We start from the raw sequence: 11,413 nt of genomic DNA, 5'->3' as shown, positions 1-11,413 counted from the left end.
AATTATTTACAAGAAAAATCAATAGTTAAATATTATTGAATAACGAAATTTTTAAAAGTTACCACAAGTTTGAGTCAAAAACACTTTTAATAAAATTTAATCAAAAAAATTATAACTAGTCCACTTGACTAAATATTAATAACTAATTGATCAAATTTTTCCCAAGTCCTCAATCCATTGGACTTGATATTCTTCAGTCACGTGAACGAACATTTTGCGAATATTAAGATTAAGAAAGTGCGGCACCGCCAATAAAAATTGTCTTTTATCAATATTATGCTTAGTCATAAGATTAAGACGTTTTTTTTATTATGAAAAATCAAAAAAGTATTACTCCCTTCATTCTTATTTATATTCACCAAATGAATTTCTACTTTATCATTTATATTCACCAAATTTAAAGTAATAATAAATTTTATATTGGTGAGAATAATAAATTTTAAAAAGTAATGATGTGATTATAAATTTTATTTACATATGAAACAAATGGTTAGTAGATATAAATCTGGGGTGTTTTAACAAATTCTAAAACTCATGGATCAATTATTGTCTTAAAATATCTCAAAATCATGATATGGAATCACCCATATAATTCCATATCATGGTTTTTGGAGAATATGGTATCGCCTCTCATGATATGGAATCAGCGTAAAATCGCATGTCCAAACGCTGATTCCATCTCACAACACCATATCGTGATATGGTATCGCATGGCCAAACACCTACTAAATAGACATATTAATGATATTAAGACTTTGTCATAGATCATAGTCATTCACCCCACTAATTGGTATAAAAAAAAAAAACAAGCATACTTAATGATTAAAATGTGAATGATTAACATTCGGATCTTGAAAACAAATAGACTTAATGACTGAGATTTGAATAATTAAAATTAAGATATTCATTAAGCACAAATAAATGAGCCCTAAATATCTAACGATTTCACTGAAAGGGCTTACTGTAACTTCCCATCTACCTCTCGTATATAGGAAACCTCTGTAGTCCGTAATAACAATTTTAATCTCAAAAAGTCACTTAATTATAAGTATCTTATAATAATAAAAAAAAAAAGCTTATTTATATCATCCATTAAAAGTTAGGCATTATAAAAAAAAAATCATTCATGCATTTTTTTTATTTATTTACAGAAACTTAAAAATTCCCAAAACCACTTATGCGACGTGGCCTCTATCCAAGTCACCAAATTAAATTGGCACAATTCATTAAAATCAAGGCAATTGAGTCAATTTAATGAACCTTTTCTATAAGCTTATACAACTCAAGTTTTAATGGACAACGAGTTTTTCAGCACTTAGTGAACAAATCTCCTAATGGGTGCTTGTGTTCAGGGAAGTCAAGGGTTCAATTCTCGCTAATAATAACTATTTATCCATTTTTTATTTTCTATTTTCTTCCTTCTCTTTCAGTATAAATTCACATGTTTTTCTCTTTTTATTTTCTTTGTAAACTTAACTTTTAGTCTTAATATCTTTTACGTTTTATGAATTTCTCGTGAGATGACAAAATTAGAAAATCAAGTCCAATTACTTTTCTTGAGAAATTTTGGCTATCTAGTTAAAAAAACCTTCAAGCTAAAAAAAAAATCTTCAAAAACTGAAAATTTATTTTTATTTTTATGGTAGTATTAATCTTTTTTTTTTCTCAATAGTGTTTTAAATATCGCGTTTAAATAATTGTGCACTTATATTTTATATTAAAAGAAGTGAACACCCACAAGTCGAAAATCCTGAATCTGCAACTGAATTTGATGACAGTTCCATCATCATCAAAGAATAGGGGAACTCGCCAAACAGGGGTGTAGCTAGAGCTACCAGGGTGTTCAATTGGACACCCTTCGTCGGAAAATTATATCGTATATATATGTCAAATTCTACATTTAAAGGATATATATATTTAAAGTTGGACATCCTTTAATGACTATTCTCGAGTCAAGCGAGATTGAACACCACTTCAATGATTATTTGTAAAGGCCTAACATTTAACATTTGTATGTCAGGTAATTTTTGCTTTTATATCTTTACCTTCGCTTAGTTTAGTCCTTTCATTCTTTCTATTTATCATTAGAAGTTGGCTTTTATACTTTTACCGCCCCTTAGTCCTTTTATTCTTTCTATTTATCATTAGAAGTTGGACAGGTGGCGTACCTCACCATTGAGCTATATTGAGAAGTTATCGAATAACATTCTTGATCACTAATTCCATGTACAGAAACATATATAAGGATCTTAATTATTTTGAACCTCAAGCTAGTAAGTTTGAAGTTGATTTTGAAACGATTAAATTTTATTTTTTTTAAAAAAGCCAATCATTAACAGTGTCCTAAATATACTGCCATTTGTAGGCGAGTTCCAGTTCCGCAATACGGAGAAATGAAAAGAAAGGGAATTTTCTGCTATTAATGGAAGGTCAAGTTAAACTTCCTCAGCGTGATTTGTTTAACCAATATGTGCTTTCTGTTTAGTTTTCTTGTAGAGTTTCTAAGGCTACTTGGTACGCAACTTTGATGTTCATAAGTAAACACCGAATCAATCAAACTGCAAACATTAAGTTCCCGTGGTCATGAATTTTATGGTTGAAACTTAAAAATCTGAGTTGTTGAATTTGTGGTTTTTACAATTTAAACTTGCGTTTGAACATACATTTCACTTGGAAAAAACATTTAAAGTTTTATAAGTGGAAGGCCCAATAACCCAAAAACTGGTTGAAAATATATGAAGATAAATTTCATGGTCAAACAGATATTTGAAGTGTTGTCAAGAAAAAAAATAAAAATTGAAGATAAATTTTCAAAATCTATAGTCAAATGCCTAGCTAAATACTTACTCACACATAGTGCATAATTACACGAAACAAAGAAATTTAATTATGATTCAAAATATAAAGAAATTAACCTATAAAGAAACCAAAAAGATTCAACATTTACCATATATAAATATACATAAAACATAATTTTGACTGTATATATACAATTCCTCTTTCCCCTTTCCTATTTTGTTTCTGTTTTTGTTTCCTAAAGTAGACCAATTAAGTGTTGGATCGGGTTCCTCTTTGGGCCTGGTTTTCATGTAATATGGTCCGTTCAATAAAAAGGGCTTGCCCATCCTTTAATTTTTTTAAAAAACTGTATATATACAATATAAGTTTTTAACTAAAAGAGGATCGATGAATCATTTGAGATATCCTAGCTCAACCCATGATTAAATGACAAATTTATCAATAAAAGATATTTTTTTATTAATTTGATGTAAATACTTAATCCACCAAGACATACTACACCAAAGGACACCCTTAACAATATGTTGTTTGGGTTATCTCAATTTGACCATGCACGTTGAATGCTGCTGGGTTATTATTATCTACTAATATAAATAATAACTAGTTGTACACTAATTGAGAGCTTGGAATGTGCATGGAGTGAAATGTGAGCTCATAGAAATCATCATCAGAAAAAATAAATGCAAGTAATAGTTAACTAGGACTCTTATATAACTTATAAACTTAATCCGAGAAGATTAGGATTTAAAAAACTAGTGATGATTCGTATTACCTGGTGCAAATTCCAAATTGGAATTGATTTGATAGGATTAGAGGCGTCTATTTTTTTTCCTTCCTAAATACGGCTTCTGGCCAGAAACCAAATAGGGACAAATGGTATAACCCAATGCCCATTCTGACAAAATGATTGACGACCCCAATTTTCTTCTAACAATCCGTGAAGAGAGAGAAAGATCACGTGGGACAAATACATCATTTTCAGCTCCAAGTATATCATAAACAGAATAATATGTCACTGTCATCAAAATTATTGAAAATTACTTTGAAACGTCAAAAATCTATAGAAAACAGTTTTTCTACCTTCAAAATAGACTGCATAAGATTGTTTAGTTGTAAAGCACATTTTAAAGTCATGTCAGCATGTAAGTGAGGAACAAATGTTAATCATATGAAGATGGAGGATAATAAAAGTTTCATGACTGAAGAATGAGATTTCTTGAAATTCGATTGACAGTTAAAAAGCAGAGATAATTTCCTAACTGTAAAAATCAAAATAGGCATGACCAACCTAAAAGTGTGGATAAGCAAAAACTTGATACATTATCATACACATGCATGACCTCCCTCTTGTTCCTATTTTTTTACAAGTTCACAAGGGATCAAATTTTTTTGTGGATGCTATAGAGGTCTCGTGAATCAACTGGGACCCCAACTGTGTATTTTTCATTCCTTACCAACTAATAAACAAAACCCACTATGTTGAAAAGAGAAAAGATACAGACAAGCAAGTAAGCATTATACCTTTATAATTAATACTGTTTCTGCTTATCTGTCCCAAAAACTTTCTCGTTTTCTTGTCCCTGTCTGGCCGTAGTAAAGAAATGAGTGAAGTTACTGTTGCAGTTAGCAGTTCACTGGTCTCTGCATGAATGACATAAAGAGGGCTTGCGGCCACTCTCCTTATAAATTAATGCCCCAGAGTTCTGAATATCATGTCTCAGCTTCCCACAAAACTAGAAGAATTTCAGAATATACTTTAGCCTTTCTAACCATAGAAAGCCAAGCAAATGACTGAAATTCTTTATTTTACAAACTGAGAATTCATATGGTAGTTTCTGATCCAGAAAACTGAACTTAACAGGAGTCTAAAACATGATGAATATCAGAATATCTTGGGTTTGGATTGTAGTCCTCTTTCTTGGTTTCACATTCCATAACCTTTCGACTTCACGGGCAAAGAGTACTAGGCATAGGCATCACTCAACAGCAGTTGTTGAGGGAACTGTTTTCTGTGATACCTGTTTCCAGCAGCAATTCTCAGGGGCTAGTCACTTCATTTCAGGTTCATCATTCTTGTCAAAATCTTTAACTATATCATCTTTCTTGGGTTTCCATTGAGCTTACAGTTCATTAATGTGAATTTAAATCTCTGTGTTTAGGTGCTACTGTCGCTGTAGAATGTGCAGACTCAGTCAGAAGATCAAGTTTTTACAAAGAGGTGAAAACCAATGAGCATGGGAAATTCAGTGTAGACCTTCCTATTTCTGTAAGCAAACATGTCAAGAAAATCAAGGGATGTTCTGTGAAGCTGATTAAGAGCAGCGAGCCATATTGTGCTGTGGCGTCGACAGCAACTTCATCTTCTCTTCATCTCAAATCGAGAAAACAAGGGACTCACATCTTCTCTGCTGGTTTCTTCACTTTCAAACCTCTCAACCAGCCAGATCTCTGTAGCCAAAAGCCAAGCATCCAAAATTCAAAAAAGAAATTAACAGATCCTCAAAAGTCTGCTATTTCAAATCCCAATGATCCTACATTTTACCCACCAATTCAAGATCCACCAGCGCCGGGTACTTTACTTCCACCTCTTCCTAGGCTACCTCCTTTACCATTGCTCCCTCCTTTGCCAGATCTTCCAGGACTTCCAATATCACCAGTGCCTAAAGACTCTAGCAAATACTACTCTCAATCAGAAGCTGCAGCTAAGCCAAATTTTTTCAATCCAATAGGAGGAGGACTTCCCTTGCCTCCAAATCCACTTCTTCCACCACCTTCAATCCTTCCTCCAAACCCATTTCTACCTCCACCTTCCATTATTCCTCCTGTCATCCCCTCTCCTCCTCCTTCCATATTTCCTCCCTTATTCCCTTCACCTCCACCTTCAATATTTCCTCCAATAATCCCTTCACCTCCACGTTCTCCACCTTCATTATTCCCTCCGTTTATCCCACCACTCATACCTGGTTTAACTCCATCTCCCCCACCACCGCCCCCTTCACTCTTCCCACCTCTCCCTCCACTCTTCCCACCGATCATACCTGGTTTTCCTGGTGTTCCTCCAGCTTCCACTTCTTCATCTCTGCAAAATAAAAACCCCTCTCCTTAGTCAAAAATACAGTTACACAAACACCTGCCATATAGCTTGGCAACTTCTTTTTCCTTATGCCTCTGTACTTCTCCAATAAACCTACTCCACTCTGTTTAACTACCTTCTTTGTTTCTTGATTTCTGTTTACCTTTGTAATTTTTATCCTCTGTTTCATCTTGTTTCGTTATGTTTTGTTAGACATATTAGATAGGAAATCAAGTGATTGTATGATATGTAAGCTACTTCAATAAAAGCTAAACTTATCGGTGACTGTATATAGAAGATAATGGCTATTGCTAGTACATATTTAACCTTTAGTGATAAAGAAAAATGGTAAACCTGGCTGGTATTACATATGTCAGGAACCAAATACCTGAATATAGTTTCTGAACTTCTGCTCAACAGAAGAGCTGAATTGAACTAATTCTTGGATGAATAAGTACTGGAAACTTTATACTTACAATAAATGTAGCTTGGTGGACAAATCTGAGAGTTGTTACTAGTATGCTAATACTAATAGTACTGAAACTAATTTTATTTTATAAATCTTATACCCTAACCCCTATACAAAACAATTATCCAGAAAGAACCTATCCATTTTTTGAATGGTAATTTCCTACAAGGAAGAGCAGCACATGTTCCAGTTAACATCAATAACAACAATATTGATCAAAAATAGCTTCTTTTTTACCTTGGGAACTATTAGATCACTTTTCATTATTTACATAGTTATTGGAAGTTTGAGAAAAAAGAAGTCCTATTACTGGCTCTCCATTAAAGCAAAAGATGAACTATCAGTATGCTGTAAGAGAATGTTTGACAAGGTGATGACTAATAAGTATGATGGTCAAGCTCCCTTAGTTAAGAAATAATTATCAGCTATGAAAATAAAGTCCATCTTGACAGGAAAAAGCACAAGCATTTAGAGTGAAGAGTAATCCAAAACCCGAAATCATCACTTTTATTCATCTGTACTGATGAAGCAATATTAATAAACCAAAACCATGAAACTCATGACTTTATGGAAAATTATGCTCGCTTATCATCATAATTCACACATTCTTAAAATTATGCAAAACTGACTGATTGTATTTCACTATTTGAATTCATTGTAGCAGTTGAATTGCTTTTCACTTTAGGGTCAATTTAATCTAATGTGTTTGTGTTAATAAGGAAAAACTATCTCATTACCCATAATCCCATATTCCATTGATTTCCTGAACTTTACCGAGACATGGACGTGAACTAACATCTTACTCAGTCATGAATACCTTACTAACTACATGTGTGATCTGATGAATAAAACAATGTGAAGAACGAGGAATCGAAAAATTGTGTGCCAGGCTAAGCCACAAGTATATACAACAAATAATAAAGCAGTAAGATATATTGCTGAGAAGTAAGCATGTGTGTTAGGTTCAGAACAAATTTCTCCACTGATGTTAATGCAACATCATTATGTAAGCCTGGAAGAAGTGAATCATTTGATCAAAACTTACAATAACCATCACCGACTTCTTCCCCTCATTTTTCTTCCCTTCCCATCTTTCTTCCCAACAAATAATCAAGAAAAGAATTATTACTCTTTGGCCAACAATATTAGAATATCTTCTATAACTTATAGTTCAAAAGCAATGTCATCATATACCCATAGCTAGAGTTTTCCAGAAACTAGACTTCCCACAATTCCACAGATATTTGAGAAAAATGTAATAATCACAAACCTTTTTTATCCATCAAAACATCAATTTCTCTATTTGTAGCAATCAGAAGGAAAAAGATCCACCATGAAATAGAACTCTAGCTTGCTAAGACAAATGGCCCCTCACAGAGACTTGAAGTGTAAATCATAATTAACACCTTTATTCAATTCTTTGAGATGCAATGAATTCAATATCAACAAGAAACCAAACTTCAGTTAAGATTCAATTATTTCTGAAGTAGAAATACAATTTACACTATTGAGGTGGAGCACATAAGTGATTTAGAGTAGAAATATCAATCGGGAAGATAAGAGCCAGAGCTTCCAATCCAAACCGGCAGGAAAGCTATTCGGATCTCACCGGAAAATCTAACATCCCTAGAGAATTTTCTTCTGAGCCTTAGCAGATATGATTGTATGTTCTCGTGCCATGATGTATAGCAAAAAGAAATAGGAATAAACAGAGAGGAAATTTATTAGAAATTAGCTCACTTAAAGCATTAAAAATAAACCTAACGAGCAACAAATTGGGACATCAAACTGAAATTAAGCAACCACTACATATATAAACACAGAGCAAATAAAAATTCCAGAAGAAACACCGGTTACTGACCCAAAAGCTGCTCAGTGCTTTCAGATTCATGTGAACCCTACATGCCTCAAACCAGAATTGCCGTGGTAGCCGGAAAAAATCAAAGACACGAGTTAGGTTTAACCCTGGCGGTGGAGGCGGTGGCCGTCAATGGTGGCACTGAATGGAACAGTGGGCGATGATGGAAGTGAAGAGATTTGGATGCTTGTGATTTATTTATATTTTTTCATGAAGGCGAAATGGTGTGTAGAAGGCGGGCGGAGAAGAGAATTTGAAAAGATAAAAGAAATTGGAGGGAAGTTAAAAGGGAAAAGGGTCAAAAATGTCCTTAATCTATTAAATATGGTTCAAAAATGTCCTCTTTTTATTTATTGGTTTAAAAATATCCTAACATTTTTTTTAGGCTCAAAAATACCCTTTAGTTAACAGAAATATGATGTGGAATTTAACAATTATTTTTAATTTTTTTAATGAGTTTAAAATAAGTGGCCCACATAATTTTCTTTTTATAAATCAAATAAACCTTACACTCAAAGCCATTTTTGATAAATCTATCCCAATTTTCGTATCTTTAATTTTATATTTCCCGTTATTTGCTTATTCCTTTCACATAGAGATTTAAACTTTTGTTTGCTCATCATCTCTACTGAATCACTTTTGAAAAGGATTAAAGATTATAATTTTTTATAAATTTAGGATTAGTTCAAACTTCATACATTTGGGCTTATATCATCGTATGAAAATATTTTAATTGCTTGTTTTCATCTTGTTTAATCTGTATGTTTGATTTTTTAAATAACAAGATTTTTACAAACACACTGGGTTTTGGATTGGAAGTTTTCTTTCTTAAAGAAAGAAAGAAGAGGATGAAAAATAGAGAAAAAAATTAAATTGACAGTGAAACGGGTTTGGGCTGGGTGGGCGGTTTATTTTATTTGATAAAAAAAAATTAGATGGACCAATGAAATTTGGCCACTTGTTCAGTTAAATTTCACATCAGATTTCTATTAATTAAAAGGCATTTTTGAGCCCAAAAAAAACGTTAAGGAAATTTTTAAACCAATAGGTGGAAGGAGACATTTTTGAACCATTTCTAATAGGTTAGGGACATTTTGAGCCTTTTCCGAAGTTAAAATAAATGAAATTGGCTTTCATTTTACCGGACAATTCCTTTCACTGAAAATGTGTACTTAATTGTGACTTTAATTTGCGAGTAATACTTGAATTTAAAAAATTAATTAATTATATTTACACGTGTTGTAAAAAAATCACTTTATTTTAAATTATTAAAGTTTGATTTGTGTTTGGTTATATATTTTTGCTTAACATATTTGATTGTGTGAATTTATTTTTCCTTAAAACACATGAGATATAATATATACCTATTTTAAAATTTTGATTAATTTATATGAAACATACAATCAAATCTACTCTAAAAAGTTAAACTCACTTTGTTCGAATTTACTTGTCATATTTTGACTTCGCACATTTATTAAGAAAATAATAATCTATATAATGAGTTTATAATTTTATCTCTACTAATTGAGAGGTCCCGAACATATTTACTCATTATTCCTTCTATCCCATATTAGATGGGCATTTTTCTATTTTACACGGTAATTAAGAAATCATTAATAGATTAATCAACATTACTATTTTGCGCTTTGTTCATAATCCTCTTGGAAAAACAAAAAACTTGGGTCTTCAAGTATTGTTTAAACTTTCAAATGTCATATTAATTGTAAGAGTAAAATGGGGAAATTTAATTAATTATATCGTGATTTAGTAAGTGATCAAGTAATGTGGGATAAATTTTTTAATAAGATGTCCATCTAATATGGGACGGAGGGAGTACATTTTTCAAAGATATAAACTCAATGTTTATTAATTGATAGTATAATAAAAAAGATTCTCCTTTATTGATTTGTTAAAAATGATAAGTAAAAGTAAAACTGAGATCTTTTAATGACTATAATACTCACGATAATATAATGTATGTCATAATTAAAATAGAAACTAAGCTAAGCATGCTGAGTTAACACATGAAAAGCGATCGTTTGGTAGAGTGTATAAAAATAAACTCAATAGAGTGTATTAGTAATGCATGTATTAGTTATATTTGTATTAGTTATGCATAGATTATTTCTTATGCATTGTTTAGTTTGGTGTATTCAAAATAGTATGCATTGTATACAAATATTTATTTACAAAAATATCTTTCACAATTATCGTGAAAAAGATGTAAAAGTACTTTTGAGGGGTAATTAGGCCTTTAACCATATTAATGCATGTATTAAATCTTTGACATTATTAATATCTAGAAAACCATGGTATTTGTAATACACTCATCAATACACAATAGAGTGTATAATTAATGCAAGCATTAGTTATACATAGCATGGAAAAATGCACCAAACAAGAGACTATTAATACATATAATTAAATCATGCATTATTTTTACTAATACACTCTATCAAACGATCCTCAAAATTATGTTCTTCAGTCCATGGTCATTACTAATTGACGATTATACAGTAATTGATTTCACGGTAAATTTCCCATTTCCTAGGAAAGAAACACCTAACATAGGTTAGACGATTATTTCTCATTTAATCGTGATTTTTTGATGTTAAAACTTTAAAAATTGAGTTTTCAAAATTGTGTTTGGAGTTACATTATACTTGGAAATTATAGTTTTATGAGTGAAAATCTATATCTGATATGAGTTAGTTTATGAAAATTTGAAAATATCTAAGTTACCATTTGACTATAAATTTCCAAATATATTTGACAAGTTATTTTTTAGTGAAATTTTACCATGCGATTATAATTTTTTGCAAGAAATATTTGACTTAAATTTTTTAGAATTTATACCCATAAATTCTAAAAATTAGAGAAAATACTCACAAATTTGTATTATCATTTTATAATGAAAGTATTTTGTGAAAAACTGCCAAATATATTTGTCAAGTAATGACAAATTATATGGTCAAATATTAGTTTCTAATTTTTTCCAAATATATTTGTGGCCAAACAGATCCTAAAGCTTGGATTTCAGGATTTAATCAAATTTTAAAATCAAACAAATATTTAAAGATAAAATTTTAAAATCTAATGATCAAACATCAATTGAAATTGAAATTTAGATCGTTCTATTTTAAAAAAAACTCAAAACACGATAAGAGTTGTCTAGATTGAATGGATCAAGAACTTATGTCCACAAATGATTGTG

General features: G+C 31.3%; 1 protein-coding gene across 1 annotated transcript; it reads left to right on the top strand.

Annotated features, from left to right (window-relative positions):
- Positions 1-4,317: 4,317 nt before the first annotated feature.
- LOC102599963 (vegetative cell wall protein gp1) lies at positions 4,318-6,162 on the top strand. Its single transcript, XM_006338268.2, has 2 exons — positions 4,318-4,861; positions 4,959-6,162. The coding sequence occupies exons 1-2, from the start codon at positions 4,672-4,674 to the stop codon at positions 5,903-5,905; spliced, it is 1,137 nt and encodes a 378-aa protein (XP_006338330.1). The 5' UTR covers positions 4,318-4,671; the 3' UTR covers positions 5,906-6,162.
- Positions 6,163-11,413: the final 5,251 nt, after the last annotated feature.

Source organism: Solanum tuberosum, unplaced genomic scaffold, assembly GCF_000226075.1.
Source record: "Solanum tuberosum cultivar DM 1-3 516 R44 unplaced genomic scaffold, SolTub_3.0 scf00004, whole genome shotgun sequence".
Taxonomy (NCBI): domain Eukaryota; kingdom Viridiplantae; phylum Streptophyta; class Magnoliopsida; order Solanales; family Solanaceae; genus Solanum; species Solanum tuberosum.
This window is presented reverse-complemented; position numbering and strand designations above follow the sequence as displayed.

Excerpts from the sequence above, each read along its gene's own strand:
- LOC102599963 (XM_006338268.2), top strand. The coding sequence starts at position 4,672 with ATGATGAATATCAGAATATCTTGGGTTTGGATTGTAGTCCTCTTTCTT. Across the intron at positions 4,862-4,958 it reads GGCTAGTCACTTCATTTCAG|GTGCTACTGTCGCTGTAGAA; the intron begins GTTCATCATTCT and ends CTCTGTGTTTAG.